Source organism: Atractosteus spatula, chromosome 17 (assembly GCF_055471065.1).
Source record: "Atractosteus spatula isolate fAtrSpa1 chromosome 17, fAtrSpa1.hap1, whole genome shotgun sequence".
In the NCBI taxonomy this organism is placed as follows: Eukaryota; Metazoa; Chordata; class Actinopteri; order Semionotiformes; family Lepisosteidae; genus Atractosteus; species Atractosteus spatula.
Window position 1 is genome coordinate 12,920,498 of NC_142722.1, and position 16,456 is coordinate 12,936,953.

General features: G+C 40.8%; 1 protein-coding gene across 2 annotated transcripts; it reads left to right on the forward strand.

Annotated features, from left to right (window-relative positions):
* The first annotated feature begins 424 nt into the window (after positions 1-424).
* On the forward strand, positions 425-15,924 carry smpd4 (sphingomyelin phosphodiesterase 4). 2 transcript variants are annotated; one of them, XM_088935897.1, is made up of 20 exons: positions 425-500; positions 1,230-1,296; positions 1,760-1,846; positions 2,484-2,620; positions 3,799-3,874; positions 4,436-4,544; positions 5,034-5,086; positions 5,754-5,905; positions 6,604-6,736; positions 7,162-7,233; positions 8,872-8,961; positions 10,664-10,812; positions 11,234-11,324; positions 11,465-11,565; positions 12,316-12,479; positions 13,375-13,580; positions 13,990-14,223; positions 14,569-14,700; positions 14,999-15,127; positions 15,485-15,924. In XM_088935897.1, exons 2-20 carry the CDS (start codon positions 1,258-1,260, stop codon positions 15,806-15,808), a joined length of 2,478 nt encoding a protein of 825 aa, XP_088792023.1. In that variant the 5' UTR covers positions 425-500; positions 1,230-1,257; the 3' UTR covers positions 15,809-15,924. The 2 variants fall into 2 exon arrangements, with proteins under 2 accessions (XP_088792023.1, XP_088792024.1); XM_088935898.1 differs by lacking the exon at positions 8,872-8,961.
* The last annotated feature ends 532 nt before the right edge of the window (positions 15,925-16,456 follow it).

A 16,456-nucleotide genomic window follows, 5' to 3' on the forward strand; every position in this document is an offset into this window, starting at 1 on the left:
CAGAATCCCGTATTTCCATAAGGATGTGTGCTTGCATTCATTGCTCTACACCAAACCAATTCTGCATGTTTACATATTTTAAAATTAACCTGAAAATGTGAAATTCATTTATATTTAAAGCTAACACAACGTCTCATTTTCTGCAGACACACAATCCTCTCTGGTATGTGCAAGAACACATACTCAATCCATTAAAACGTGATATATGATCTACTTGACACCATTACAGCATGATCTATGAGAGCATATGGTTTGTATATAAAACCGTTCTTACAACAACCGAAAACAAACAGTTGAAGTTTGTTTAGAGGTTAGATACAAACTACCATTGCCAGGCGGCGCACTTACACTGGAGAGGGGCTGAGCACGTAATTCATGTTTGCGAACGCCTCCGTCACTGAGAGATGACGACATCAAAGCCCGTCGCACATTTTGCACGGCAACGCGGTAGTTTGGAACTGAGAGTTACAGTATCAAAGCTGGAGGCTTCTTAAACAAACGTAAGAGGTTAAAAAAATTTAATAGTGCAAATAAAGAGAGAAAGTGTTGTTTGTTTATTTTGTCGACTCTAAACGTTGAGCTGTAAACGCAACTGAAACCGATATTTGTGCTTGTGAAGTGGCAGTGACAACCTGAACACAAGTTTATAAGGTCATGTTGCTTTGCTCTGCGCCAATAAGTGTCTTAAAATATATAATGCAGTTAAGTTTTTCATTTTCATTTTGTTTTTATAACAATGTTTTAAAACACGTCTATTAAATTGTTTGCTTGTATAATAATGGTTACGTTTAAATGTTTTGTTATAATCTTGGCTTTTGTCGTGGTATTTCACAGTGCACTGACATTACGCTGAGGAAAGAGCCTACGAATGAAAGAAAATTAATGTTTGTATTCCTTTGTATTACTAACGTTTAAATTACGTATGGATACACAGTAATTCGATATGCTTTCCCTTTATTGTACAGGACCTAAACAACGACATTGATTACATTTCTTTTATTCAAATTCATCTAGCTGAACTTTGTGTCAGATATTACAGTTCGTCGTCCTCAGGACTGCATATCACCCATTTCAGTTTGTCCTCCCAAGAACAGTACTGTATATAATGTATTGCAACTCTGGCTGTATAGACTTGAAGACATTTCTTATATTAAACTGATAATATGTTTCACTTACATTGTAGTGTGGTAATGGTGTGTGGTAAATATCAACTTCTCTGTATATTCCAGCAAAAAGAACTCCAGCAACCCTGTTTCCATGGCTGTTCCTCAATTACAGCAGCCCAGTTTCTTACTGGTTAGTATGAGTCGCTGAGTTTTGCTTCCTTTGCAGTTGTAGGTAACTCTACACATGTTTCCGACAGTCAGTAATGTATGTGTGCTTGCAGCTGTCTGTTGTGTTTTAATGTTATGATTGAATCTGCAAAGTGGACACAGGGTAGAGAAACATGTTAGAAACATGTAACTGTATATGATTAAAAAAAAATCCTGCATCTTAACACTGGGTGAAGTTAAGTTCTGTCTTTTGTTTGTTCCTTGTTTGCTACAAGGTGTGTGCATTTTTTTAAGAGTGTGTACTGTGGTAAAGCCAGGGAAAGAAAACAAAGATGATTCACTTTCGGGTTTAACTGAAGCACCTTCAGCTGTAAATCTGCATTCAGGTTTCAGAGGTGGTGTAGAGCAGTGCACTGTCTTCAACCTGAAACATCTATGTGATTTTCAGAGGTAGCTGAGAAGCTAAAATATATTTTTTTCTGCAGGCGAATCTGAAGGCCGATTGCATGAACAAGTCTCTTCTCCAGCAATGCCAAGAACTGGTGAAGATAATTGATGAGTATCCTGCCAAGGTTGAGTATTCACTAAACCCTTTTATGGATAACTTGCATAAAATGAATGTGTGTAATTAGTGATGGCTTCAAGTACAGGGGAAGCATTTGGATAATTAAAGTGTTCCTTTCTGCAGTTTGGCCTCTGTCTGTTCCTTTATGAAGTCTTTATTATGGCATGAAGCCTTCTCTCTGTTAACAAAGAATGGGTCAGACAGCTGTTCCATATTACTCTAAAAATGTCACTACAGTTTACTGGGTAGGGTTTAGAAAAACAGGTGCAGAGCTCCATATGCCTCTAAAATAGTAGCATGAAGCACAGCATGCAGCAGTTGAAAACCCAGTCACTAACTGTACTATAATCTGAACAGCTGTTGCGTTATTGTTACTTTTGTTTCTCTTGACTATAAAATAAAACAGACATTTTTCTGATGAGAGTTAAAAGTTGAGTTTAAAATCAACAGTGGTGGCGTTTCATTTAGAATAGATGTACATTACTAATAAAACAAATTATGTTTAAGTTTAACCAGTGGTTTTTAACCTCTCTTGTTGTTGAGGAGGCTTCTAGGGAGACAGACACACATTCTGTAGGTATGTGTGTCACAGGTGCAGTTGATGGGGAGTTTGTCTAATGATCTGTTGTATCTGGGTTCCACAGGAGCTGCACTTGATTTTTCCTTGGCTGGTGGAGACTGTCTTTGGAAGCTTGGATGGCGTCCTTGTGGGCTGGAATCTGCGATACCTCCAGGCCAAAGTAAATGAATACAATATAGTGTTGGAGTTCCTTAATCCAAGGTAAGCCTTTAGCGCAAATCTTTATAGCTCCCACAGCTATAAAAGTGCTTTTTTTATTCTTATTGAAAGCCTTTAAATTGCCTTGTATTTCAGTCGTTAGCTAGTGTCTCATGTCTTTATTTGATATTCTATGATTTAATAATGCATATTGTTCATCTCACTTCTGAAGATTAATATTCATATTCCCACAGAATGAAAACGAGAAAGAACCTATAGCAGGGCACTGGCTTGTAATCCTGCAAAATCATGCAATACTGGACTTTGCCACTCGGGGCTCTATATATACTGATGGAAAAGAGAAACACAACACTTTCTGGAATGAGAATACTATAGTTATAGCTTATGTACTTTCACAAAAAGTTGTACATTTGTTTTAAGCCCTGTGACCAGCAATACAGCTTGTGCAGTGAGGCATTGCAACTTGCCAATCACACGAAAGCCCGTAAGGTGCACTTTTATCCAACAAGGTCCAGGTAGAACAATGCCTGATCAGGTCACCTTTAAAAAGGCCTTAATTCAATGCTTAGGGCACTGCAAGAAAAAAGCCACACTTAGTTTTCTGTGCATTCCATAATGCCTCGGATGTCACCAGAAGCCAGGGAGAGGGCCATTGGCATGCCGCAGGCAGGCATGTCATGTGCCAGCTTTGCAAGACGCTATGGAGTAAGCCTCTCCACTGTGTCCCGACTGCAGAGAAGGTTTCAGCAGACCGGCAGGACAGACCGTCCAAGATCCGGTCACCCTCTAATGACCACACCAGACCACACATCAGACTTGTCCATCTGAGAGATCGTTTCAGATCTGCCGCCCGTACTGCTGCTGAAACTGCTGGCAGACACAACGCCCGCATCAGTGACAGGACAGTGAGGCTCCATGCTGCTGGCCTTAGAGCAAGACGACCTGTCAGAGACCCTCTGCTCACACCTCCTAGACTCACGCCTGACTGGCTTGGGCCAGACAGAGGCTGCGATGGACTCGTCAGCAGTGGCATCAGGTCCTCTTCACGGACGAGTCACTCTTCAGCCTGTCCCACGCAGACAGGAGGCCCAGAGTGTGGAGGAGGAGGTGTTGCGTTTCTTTTTTCCATCAGTATATATTGTGAGAATAAGACAGTTTTAAATTTTATTTAACATTTTGGTTTTGTCTTTATTGTGAGTTTGAACTTATCTATTTTACAGTGGTCCAATGATGAAGCTGGTGTACAAGCTGCAAGCTGAGGAGTATAAATATGAGTTTTCAGTCAGTTATCTTCCTGTAAGTTCTTATAAACTCTATCATGACCGTGCCATGATGTAAAACTATGTAAACCAATCTAACCTATCCCATTAAATAAAAACATCAGTAGATATTAATCTTATTGTTACTTGTATTCCATTTTTAGAGCTGACAATACCACTGTTAACATTTCCTTCTTATGTTAATAATGCACATCAAGAGATTGTGCTGATTTTGATTTTATTGCACAATACATGAGGTTAGTATTGGAGTGCTGTGGTTAGTATTCATGGGTGGAAGTAGGGGTTAGTAAAGTACAGAAAAGAAGTGCTCTGAACCCCTCTGGGGTCTTAGCGGTCCTTATTGGTGGGCTGGCAAGGCTGGCCAGGGTCTAAAAACATAAACACCCCTGACGCACTGACTGTCGCTTAAGAGGTGGCGCCTTACAACTGGGGGCTGGGCCCACAAGAGACAGCACTCAAGACTGTAGGTGGGCATGTGAGTGTGAACAGGAAGAGAGATAACTGAATAACAGAGGAACAGGAGGAGTGGTTATCGCTAAGAAGGCTGATGGGTGACGGGCTCTCTTTTCTCGCCCAGGGTCCAGTGAGAGCCTCCATCCAGGGAGGGGTCCTCCCAGATTGCCCGCTGTTCCACAACAAGCTGCAGTCCCCTCTGTCCGGCCTCCTGAGCCTCAGCCTGTCCCTCAGTATCCTTTCCAGAAAATGCATCGCCTGCTTCTGCTGTTTATAGGGTGCTCGTCAAGATGTTTCACCCATGGTTTTTGAGATTTGAATAAATTTAGAGAAGGAACATTTTTTCCTGTCCTTACATATATTTTTTCCATAAATATACCTACTTCTTTACTGTGTATTTGGGAATAATATTAATTTTGAAAATTCTATTGTATACATGTCCTAATATATACTTCTCAAGGTTTAATTCTTATTTAAGATAGGGTGTCCACAAAATGTAATAATAATTATTGTTTTTCAGAGTACTAATTTACCAGAAAAACCAGAAACCGAGAGTTTTATTTGGCTTAACAGTGAAATTTTAAGGGCTTTACTGAGTCATTTTTTTAATGCTACTTTTTTAGAAATGCAAACATCTTGGCTGATTGATAATGAAAATAATAGAACTAGAGACCATGGAAGGAGAATTGTGTTTTGGTGTCTTATTCCTTAATAACTGTCAGATCCATTTGAATACTATATGTTTTATTTTGCTTCAAGCCTTATTACTCCAAGGGTAAGAGCAACTTTGTATAATTTTATATTAATGTAGTAATTTCTGTCAATACACATAAGATGCAGAATGATGGCTGGAGGGGATAATGAATCAAATGAGTCAAAATCCTCATTTAAACTGAATTTTATTTCCAGCCATCTGTTAACAGCAAGCCCCTTAATTCTGGGAATTTCCCAAGGAAGTCCAGAATCTATCCCGGGAGCACAGGGCACAAGGCGGGACTCCACCCTGGGTGGAATGCCAGTCCATCAAAGTGCATGTGTGCACACAAGCAGACAGTGACGGTTCAGAGATGCCTAGTCAGCATGTCTTCGGACTGTGCCAGGAAAGACACCCTGGGGCAAAAACCCACACAATCCCAGGGAAAACATGCAGTCTCCCCACAGAAAGTGCCCCGGGCTACCATCAAACCCAGGTCTAAAAACCTGAGCCATATGCTACCTACCACTATGCTGCTGCCATTACAGTTTAATCTTTTTTAAAAGTTGGAGCTCTTCATTTCTCCAGAAATAAGTCGGCTGGCTATGCTGTAGTAACAGTTGTGCACATATTTATAAGTATAGTGTTTGATCCATTATAGTCCTGTCATCACTCCATTGAACCATGTACGTTTCTGATCATGTTTTTCCGATGCTGGTAGCATGACTTTCTTCCTGCTTCCTTCCAGAATTATCCAGTGGGGCAGCATGTCAACGCTTCGGACAGTGCTTATTTTGTCTTGGTTGACAACTACCTGAAGTACTTTTTGCCTACAGAGGGAAATGTGCCACCGTCCCCATTCTCAGATGTCAGAGGCACGGTGTCACCTCCTGCTCCCAGGTAATACAAAATTTAAATTGTGCTTCCATTAATTTAGATTTAAAAAAATCAATGGACATGGTTGTCTTCTTAATCTGAAATGAATCTTTTACAGGATTCATGTCAATAAACTGATTGTGTTTGTGATTGTGTTTACTTTATCTGGTTGTAATTGTGAGTAGATTATTAAACGGAAATAACATGTTTTTCATTCACCTGTCAAGTCTTTAAGAAAATTCACAGCCTGTTTTAATCTGTACATGCCTCTATGTAGTGTGCTCATCACATTTTTGATATCACCTTGTCATGGTAAACAAGGTCTTTTGTTTGGCTGTTTATTGTTCAGTGCAATCCCTTGCAGTATACGTTTGCTCCAATATGTGCTCTAATTCTTCCATTCCTGCAGTTCGCACTCTCTTTTTGTCCCAGACATTGCTTTTTATTGACCAGGATGAAATGTTCCACATCAGCTACTAATCTTTTTAGCCGATGCTGTTATCCAAAGCAACTTACATTTGTACAGCTGGGTGTTTACTGGAACAATTCAGGTGGATTACTATGCTCACAGGTATAACAGCAGTGCCTCCCCTGGAATTTGAACCCACAACCTTCCAGTTATGAGTCCAGAATCCTAACCACTGCTCCACACTGCCGCTCGTATGTATGTTTGTTAGTTTCTTTTGACTCTGCACTTGTGACTGGATGCTGTTGTTTGTCAGGTCCCCCACAGTGCCATTTGCAGGCTATGGCGTCCACAACAGCAGCCTCCTGAAACGTCACATTTCGCACCAGCCCTCTGTAAATGCAGATCCAGCAGCACAGGAGATCTGGAGGTCTGAGACTCTTCTTCAGGTGCGTCTGCGCTGCAGTGTGAATTTCTTGACCTTTTACAAATATATAGTGATTTATACGTGAGGGGTCTTTTAAGTCCGTTTGTTTCATTCCAAAGGATTTTAGATTATTTCTGCTCATTAGTTTACTTTTTAGGGGCTTTGAGAGCAGTATGTTTCCACCGTCAGCAGAGAACTTCCCAACGTATTATAAAAAAAGCGATTAAGATGGGCTGAGCAAGTACATTACCTTGATAGTAGTTTCACTCCTTCATAAAAGCATGTTAAAAGTAAGAATTCTCTTTATTGACTTTATAATTTGGGAGTTTGAACTATTGCCCATGTTGAATCAAAAGCAGCCAATACTATACCCAGTCGAAAGCTAAAAACATGTCATAGGGCAGTGAGATACTGATGCTCAGGTGTTCTGAATGTCTTCCCTGCCAGGTGTTTGTGGAAATGTGGCTTCATCATTACTCCCTGGAGATGTACCAGAAGATGCAGTCCCCGCAGGTGAAGGTAAGAGCACAGGAAGCCTGCTTCTTTGCCTCGTCACGCAGTGCTGTGGGTTTTTGCCTTTCACTCTTCAAGCACGTGAAGCTCAGTAATGAGTGAAGCTTGCATGCATCTTTTTGAATAGGAAAGAGCAGTTGGCTTCAGCCTCTTCTTTTCTCCCTTAACTCGTTTTTTATTCAGATCACTAAAAAGCCATTCTGATTTTGAATTCTTCAAGAAGTACATCTGTTGGGATTTTTGTTTTTCATTCACATGTCAAGCATGCCTCAGTCCATCAATTGCTGTTCTTTTTTTAAGCATTTCTCTTCTACTAGAGTCTGTCATCAGTGTATCATTAAGATAAAAATCTCTTTAATCTTACAGAGTTATCACTTATTAATTCTTATATTCTTTATTTCTCATCTTTTACAAATCCAACAATTATTAATTATTAATAAAATTAAGACTATCAAAAAGGAGGGCAATTTCTGTCACTTTAGTGTGCTGAGCTATGTTGATCTGTGTAGGCGGTAAACTGATGACAAGTCAGAATGTTTGATGAAACAGGTACTGTGAATCTGTGTAAATATTAGTCTTTAGATTTATGGGCAACAGTGGTGATATTGAATTCCAGCATGAGAGCCTGGCAGAAGTGCTGGTGCTTCAAATTGATTTCCATTGCATGGTGTCCCTATCAGTTGCTCTTTCTTCTGTTGTCATGTTATGTCTTCTTACTCATGTTGGCTGTTTATTGTTTGAAGCTGACTCCATGCTCCATTAGTCATTAAAAGACCCTAATTAATAAAGTCGCTGTTCCCAACCATGTCCTTTCAGCTGATACACTGCATATCAGAACTATTGCAGCACAACAGTGCATTAACTCTTGAATAAATAAGGGCCCTTCTCCCATTCAGCATGTCTTTTAAAGATATAATGTGTACACATTCATGCAGGTCAGCTATTGAGAGGAAAAAGACAGTTCAACTGGAGTACAACCTTTGTGCCCTTATGACCAGTATAGAGCGAGCAAAGTGAACCACTACTTCTGAAGTCTCAGAGGTGAAGAGAAAGTGTAGATTAACAATGACTGGTTTCAGCTGACTTTTCCATTCTGAACGTGCTGCAGTGTGTCGCACTCTCAGATGAAGGCTGTTTCTCATCTTACACTGGCCTCCACCATGCACACAGTGAGTGAGTTTAAGAACATACTGTACCACAGTTCCTGCCACTAAGAGACATGCCGTGCGGCTTTCTTCTCAGTTGACTCGTTTATTCATGCTAGTTAGCACTTCTCCCATTTCTGAAACGTATTCCATGTTAGAATTCTAGAATGCAATAAACAGATAAGCCCCCAGTTGACAGTGTCCATAATAAGTGACCAGTCATTAGCGCAGGCCAGCGCTGTAAGAGACGGGAAAGCGGCGACTGCGTCTCCGATGTCATGGCATACTATTTGTTTTGTCAATGTTTTTTTTCTCCTACCCCAACCCCCAACCCCCCTTTTTTGTTTCCTTTTGATCTCTTTCAATTGCCTTCTACCTTCCTCTCTTTTCTCTCGTTCTCACCCTCCTCCTCCTCCTCTCTTCTCTTCCTTCCCTCTCTCTCTCTCTTTCCTCCCCCCCACTCCGGTGTTGTTTTTTTTCTTTGTGCCGTTCCTCTCAGCTGGAGGTGCTCCAGTACCGTCTCGGTATTTCCAGTTTGCACTGCAGCACTCCCACCCCGCCCGGCTATGGGACCCTCCACACGTACCAAGTACTTTTATCTTTTCATTGTATTGTTGTGGGTTGATGAGCTAGTCTAAGGCAACTTAGGGGGGAAAAAACAAAAACGAATCAAAGATGGGGTTGTGGGTGGCATTAAGCATCGTTTGATTTTCTCTTCCAATGCATGCCTTGTGTTTATACACAGTAATGTCATTCTTTTTATATGTTTTTTACCTGTTAATGTTGGCCATATTTATTTTCCCCCATTTCACCGTCTGTCTCAATAACATTCACTACCACAGCACAACAGAACTGCCCAAAAGTAGATCTTCATAGGTATTTTGATAGAAAGGAAGTTACCTTTTCGAGTTTTAACTACAAAGAGCTTCAAAGAAAGAGTTTAAAATATGGTTAAGTGGTCTTTATTGCTCTAATCAAAGTATGTACTACTTTGCTTTAAAATCTGCTTTAATCTGTTGTATTACATGTAAATTGTTTTTAATGCTTCTCTTTAGTTTTGGATCTTTTCTTAAATTTGTTTTACTATTCCTTGCACATTTAGGGTGATTTTGCTCTAATATTTTATTTTAAGAGCAGTTAATGATTGATGCTGTCACTTCAGAATAGAAAATGGGATTATATTAACTAATTCTGAATTCTAGACAAAACTCTTAATGAGCTTTTTAAAAACATTCTCGGGGAATCCCATAGGATGCTGAAGTTATTTTTTTGCAAATATAATATACAGCATCTTACACTTTTATTAATACCCTTATTGAAATACGAACAGAAAATGTAATATAGTAGAATGAGTTACAGACTGGATATCTCCCACTTCAAGTCTTGTTGTGTTGACTGTAATCATAATGGCACTAAACAAAGAAAAGTAATATTTGTCTTAAATAATTGAATTCCAGGAAAATGAGTGTCACATTTTTTCACCAGGTTCCTTCTGTGTTCTAGCATGACAGTGATCCAAATCGTACATCCAAAGTGACAAAGGAATGTTTAACTGCACACAAAATAAATGTTACGACTGTCCATCCTCAATTTCCAAATCGCAATCCAATTGAACATTTTGTGATTCTACCTGAAGATGACAGTTCACTAATGGAAAGCAAAGGACTTCTGTTTTTCATCACTGAGGCAATTTTCCTTCTGAAGTGCCAGAACTGCATAGCAAACTACAGGAGGTGTCTAGTCTGTGCAGTCCCTTCCTGAAGAGAATTTACAAAATACTAACCACAGCGGGGTGTGAATAAATCTAGCTCCCATGTTTCGTGGAATTCAAGTAATTATTTATGGAGAATATGACTTTTATGCAGAATGTAAGCAAGAAATAATCCAATCTGTATATCTTATTTGATGTTTATTGTTCCTGTTTCATAAAGGGTATGAATACATTTGGAGGGCACATTTGTTTGTGATCCTTTTGAGAATGAAGCAATCCACAGAGTGTTCTCATTTTTATCAAAAGCTTTGAGAAACAAAACCATTTTACTTTTAACAGTATTTGTGCAATTAACATCTTTTGATACAATTGCAGATAATATTAGCAGATATTTAATTAATTCAGTTAAGAATACACTAGGAGACAACTTACATGTCATGCTTAGTATTAAATTAATTGCAATTTTTCCCCTCCATCATGTGACCTGTTGTGATTTGCTTTGTTACAAGAGGAATTCCTGTGTATATAGAGAACAACATGTAACCGATTTTCTCCTGGGGGTGGAATTGTGGAATTTTAGGAGCCCTTCAGCCCTACAGAGGAGCACGTCTTGGTGGTGAGACTCCTAGTGAAACACCTCCATGCCTTCTCCAACAGTCTGAAGCCAGAGCAGATATCTTCCTCGCCCTCAACGCACTCTCACACCAGCCCTCTCGAGGAGTTCAAGAGGTGGGTATTCGTCTTTGGGTAGGTTCATCCAAGAATTCCCAACCACACTGCTGGGATCTGACCCGCAGGTTCAGCATGGGGGAACAGATGGGAAATCCAGCAGTGTTGGCCAGTTAGATACCAGCCATGTGGCCCCAGGCACAGGTGACTATGCAGTGTACAGTATATGCTCTGCACTACCCAAACACATGCAGGCCCGGTTGGATTATGTACACTACGCCTTTCTGTGGGTTTTGTTCGATTAATGGTTTATGCAACTAAAACGCAACTAAATGAGTATGATGAGCCAGAATGGCCCCCTTTAACCTGTAGCCGTTCTGATGTACTGTACGTTCAGTTTTCATTTGTAACTTTGCCACTTCTTGTAAGCAATACAGCTGCACCTCCCTGAATAACTGAAAGTGGTTTTATCTGTCTCCAGGGTGGTGATCCCTCGGTTTGTGCAACAGAAGTTGTACGTTTTCCTGCAGCACTGCTTTGGTCACTGGCCCCTTGATGCTTCCTTTAGAGCAGTATGTATTTTTTTATTATGAGTTCTGAAGTAATTATGTGATTATGCAGTGAACATGGGTGATAAGAAGATGATTTTGGACTTTGTAAGATGTGACATATATACTCTTTCTCATCTCGAGTGCTTTCATTTTCTCCAAAGGTACTGGAAACGTGGTTAAGCTATATACAGCCATGGAGGTACACTCCTGACAAGCAGAGTCCACAGGCGGACAATCAGAACCGAAGTGTACCTGACAGATGGTACGGTCCTTTCTATCTGACTGATATTTATATGTTGAAGAAAATCATTTTCTCCTTTTTGATTAGTTTGAAAAACGCCATAGCCTTATTCTTGAAATATTAAGTGTACCTTTTCTCTTTTATTTCCCTAAAGCAGGGGTGTCGGAGACTCCATTAGTGGAGGACTGTGGTGTCTGCTGGTTTCCATTCCAGCAGACCTCATCTAATTAAATTTATTTTTGGAGAACATTTTGTATAGTTTATATTTAAAACAATACTGTTGAGCCTTCAAGATACAGTAACCACAGAGCCTTTAGGGTTGTGTTATATTTATCCATTTACTTTGTTAATTAGATCAATTAATTAGCTGAGATTTTGGCTGCACAAAAAGTCAGAAGACACTGCAGTTCCACACAAACAGAATTTGACACCCCTGACTTAAAGCAATGTCTTTTATACCAATTGTTCATCCTATTCACCCTGAGAATGATCGATTAGTTGTTTTTTGTACCAGTTGCTAAATTGACAGATCTGTCAGTGGATATTTTGGGAGTTCCACAAATAAAAACAAACAGTTACAGGAAACCATAAGTTTTATTTCATCGTATTTTCATTGTATTTTATATGTAAAAATTTAAGTTGTCCCCTATGAGAATGTAATGTGTTTGTACTTCAAATGATGCACATTGTGTTGTACTGTATAATTTATCCCTTACGGAATTTCTAACCTGGTTTCCTTTGCTTTCTTGTTTTCCTTGTTTCTGTTACCAGGGCCTCATTTGTGCAGGAGAATTTGTTAATGTACACCAAACTGTTCCAGGGTTTTCTAAACCGAGCAGTGCGTACTGATCTGGTTAATGCCAAAAATGCTCTGATGCTCTTCAGGGTTGCAAAAGTCTTTGCACAACCTAACCTGTCAGAAATGATTCAGAAAGGTAAGGCAAAAAAAATAGATGGGTGTTTTTTTGTCAACACTTTGTTCAGAAAGGTTATAACAGAAATTAAAGCATACTGTAATTTTCGTGACTAAAGGTATTAGGTTATGATATGACAGGAATGGTTTAGGCAGTACGACGAAACATGGTTCACATGAGAACCATGGAATACACTTCTTTAATTGTTACTGCTCTTCTGCCAGTGATAACTAAAAGGGACAGAATAGTGCTACAAATATGATTAGAGTTTCTTCCCAGCCATGTTTAATTAGTTTTTTCTCCTTACCAAGGTGGTAGCACCTACCTTATTTTCTAAATTTAAATAAAACAACATTTTGTTTGTTGTATATTCTTTAATCTGCCACCTCTGAAATTTGATTGGTCTTCCTTTGCATGTTGATTGGTGTTTGATGCCTTCAGCAAAATGTTTGGTTAACCGATGGATTTGTTAGCAAAGCCAGGGGAATCATAAGGGCAAATGTGGCATTGGTGGAGCAGTAGGTAACACTCCTCCCTGTGGATCAGAATTTCCACATCGGTTCCAAAGTGCGAGTGTGTTTACAGGAGTTACTGTCCTTTGGATGAGACTGTAACCTATGTTTTTGACTGCTTGGTCATTAATGATCCCATTGCACTGTTCATAACTCCTGGCTGAGTTACACTTGGTATTGCTCAATGTAGCCTCCTTAATTAAGCTGGTGTTGTAAATTCTCAGACTTCTCTACCTGATCTGCTTTGTAGTGGGGCTGCTGATGTATTATTGTGGCCACACATCACCCTAGTGGATGCCAGGGAAATTCTGGCCCTGGTCAGTGTGTCTGCAGGTTTTTATTCCAGTTTGGCACTTAAGTGCAATCGGCACATAAAGAGGGGTGTCCCTTTTTTATTTGTTCAGGGGAGCAGCTGTTCCTGGAGCCGGAGCACGTCCTCCACCATCGCCAACACCGCCTCTTCATGTCCCCCAGCCACGGCGGCAGCTTCCTGTCCTCGCGGCAGCCGGTCATCACAGACTCCGTCTTCAAGGTCAAGAGCCACGTGTACAGCCTGGAGGGGCAGGACTGCCAGTACAAGCAGATGTTTGGAGCCGAAGTGCGAAATGCGGTGAGTCACAAACCGAAGGGATCCTGACTTGTGCCGGCTTGAGAACAAAACATAAAGTACATTTGGTCTTTTCAGAATTGTTTCACTTGTATTCGATCTGTCACATCAGATTGTTTCTAAATCAAGCAAAAAGTATTCAGTGCTGATTCACACAGGAAGAATACAGCATATTTTAAGATTATATGTCTTCCACAAATTATTTTAGGGGAAAAATCTGAAAGACTGGAATGTATGTGTAGTATATAAACTGATAGGTTATAAATACAGTAGTTTTCTCTTGTGCTTCATTTTCAAATTCTGATATTAGACTGTTCAGCAGAACAGATACATAAGTGCAATCTTTTATTACTTTATGTGTTATTTTTCCCAATAAAGATAACGCTTGTACTTGTGTTTTAAACCTGTTCAGGTGTTAAAACTGGTCCAGCTAATAGCACAAGCCAGGCAAACGGCAAAATCCATATCGGCTCACACAGCAGAAGCAGCAGCCAATCAGTCATTTCTCTCCTGGCTGGGGTTTGGCTCCTCAGACCCCAACACGTCCTATACAGGCAGTGATGTGGATGATATGGGACTGGAAAGCATAAAGAAGACAGACGAGTACTTGGACAGAGTGCTGGAGTACCTCCGTCAGATATTCCGGGTGGGTTTCCGAACGGCTCATGTGCAGTAAAAATAAAAGTGTCCGTCCCCATTTAGATGTTGTTGAGATTGAAATTCAGCATGTCTTCTTCACATATTCAAACATGGACACTAACCACATGGTCAGGATGCACCGATGTGGAGCTTGTTGGTACCAGTTATCTTCCTTGTCCTAAAGAGCTTCCTCTTGTACCAACATGAGCCCCATCATGAAGTTGCTAAGCTGCAGCTGGTTCAATAATACATCCATGGGAAAATAAGATACTGTAACTGCCTTTGAGTCTTGGTATGGTATCAAAACTAGCTATTTGATTTGAGAGTGTAATAAATTCCTGCCCCCACATAGCTGAATACAGGACAGCTGTCGCAGATGATGGTGAACTATGTATCGACACAAGACGATTTTGGATCCAAGCAGCTTCCTGACTGTATACGGGGAGAGAATGGGCTGATCCTCACAGATCTGGGAAGGATGCAGGTAGGGAAGGATTCTTCTCATTTTCAGCACAGAGTGAAGAGTGCAAGTGTAAAAAATACAGAACTTACACTAGAGTTTCATGGGTCATAATAGTAAACTTCTCGAGTTTATTTTTATAAAGTACCAATGTAAAACTGAACTGATTCTTTTAAATATTTCTGTATTTCTGTTTACATGGTCATGCCCTGGAGCATCTTCACTTATGAACATGATTGAATCTAGAAAGGGTCCAGAATGGCACACCTTCATAAACCGTGGAGTTTTGTCTTGAGCGCAAAACTGCTCTGTGTTTTTCCAGATTATTAATGGGCTGCGCAGGTTTGAGATCGACTACCAGGGGGACCCAGAGCTGCAGCCTATAAGAAGTTATGAAAGCGCAGTTTTAGTTCGTCTGCTGTTCAGGCTTTCCTCTCTAATTAATGAGCGGGTAAGTGTTGAAGCTGCCATTTGATACTTGGAAATTGTAAGATTGGCAGTATTTTTTGTGAATAAGCATTTAAAGTAAGAAATAAAACTAAGCCTTTTTTACAAGTATTCTCATTTGTACTACATACTGTACTTTGATAAGCAGGTACTTTTCTTAACATCTTTGTAGCTTTTTAAAATTGACGCTTTCTGCGGTATTCCTCGGCACTGTATTAAAAACAAGTCAGTGCACGTCTGTGGTAGCAGTCGTGAAGAGGGGCGAGTTCATGCTGGGGTTGCCCGAGAAGGCCTTCCGCAGGACTGGGTGGCAGGCGGGGGAGGTCTGGGCGTGAGGTGCTGTAACGGAGAACCGGTGCAGTTTGCAGGAGAGATGGACTCGCTGTGCTCCAGGCGGGACTTCCTGGGCCGGCTGAGCCGCTACTACCTGACTCGCCCTCCCGCCCCGGGGAAGACGACCCGAAGTCCGGCGACGCGCCACAGCCTGGAGCGGCAGACCCGGCCTCGGCTCAGCCTGCGGGGCCTCGGCAGCTACCGCACCCTCTTCGCCCTGCTCCTGCTCTACCTGCTCGCCTCGGTCGTCTGCTCCATGGGGCCGCTGTCGTTCGCCTTCTGCGTTTTACTGGCCTGTTGCCTGTACGGCGTTTTCATGACTCTGCTTGCTGACAAGATGAAAACCCAGTAGCAGCGGTTTTACCACTTGTATAAATTTCCGTGTCTTAGCGTTCTCCAAAGGGCTTTTTTTTATTATTTTGCCGATTACTTTTTTTTTTAAATTGTAAATAAAACATGATAAAAATCACCTTTCGAGCTTTGTGCTCTCATGATTTCACACGACACGGTCATGCTGTAAAGAGAACCTCCAGCTCCTCAGTTGGAATATTGTACATCTGAACTCGCCTTTTTCTGTGGATTGCTTTCATCTCTAGAGAAAGGCAGCTGACAATTCCTACATTTATATACATACGGTAACAAAATCTAGTTTGAAGAAAGTTGGTTTAACGCTTTTCAAGCCTCAAAATTATAACACGCATTTTCGTTTTGATATTTAAAGAAGTCCGATGCATGATAATATTTGTTACAACGAAACTGAATATCGTTTTTGTTTAAAGTACAGCCTTTGTCTTCGGTTTTCTATATAATCCCGGTAATAAATAGACAGTAGCACCTGCGCTACGCTTGGGGCTGTGCAAACGCACGGAGTAGACGACACCATGCACACTGGACGATGTATGCCCTTTTTCTCTTCCTCTGGATGTGTGGTGTGCGTCAGTCGAGAATGAACTCGCAGGGTTTTGTCCGTGGGGGGGTTAAAAGCCCAGTGTTGCGATGT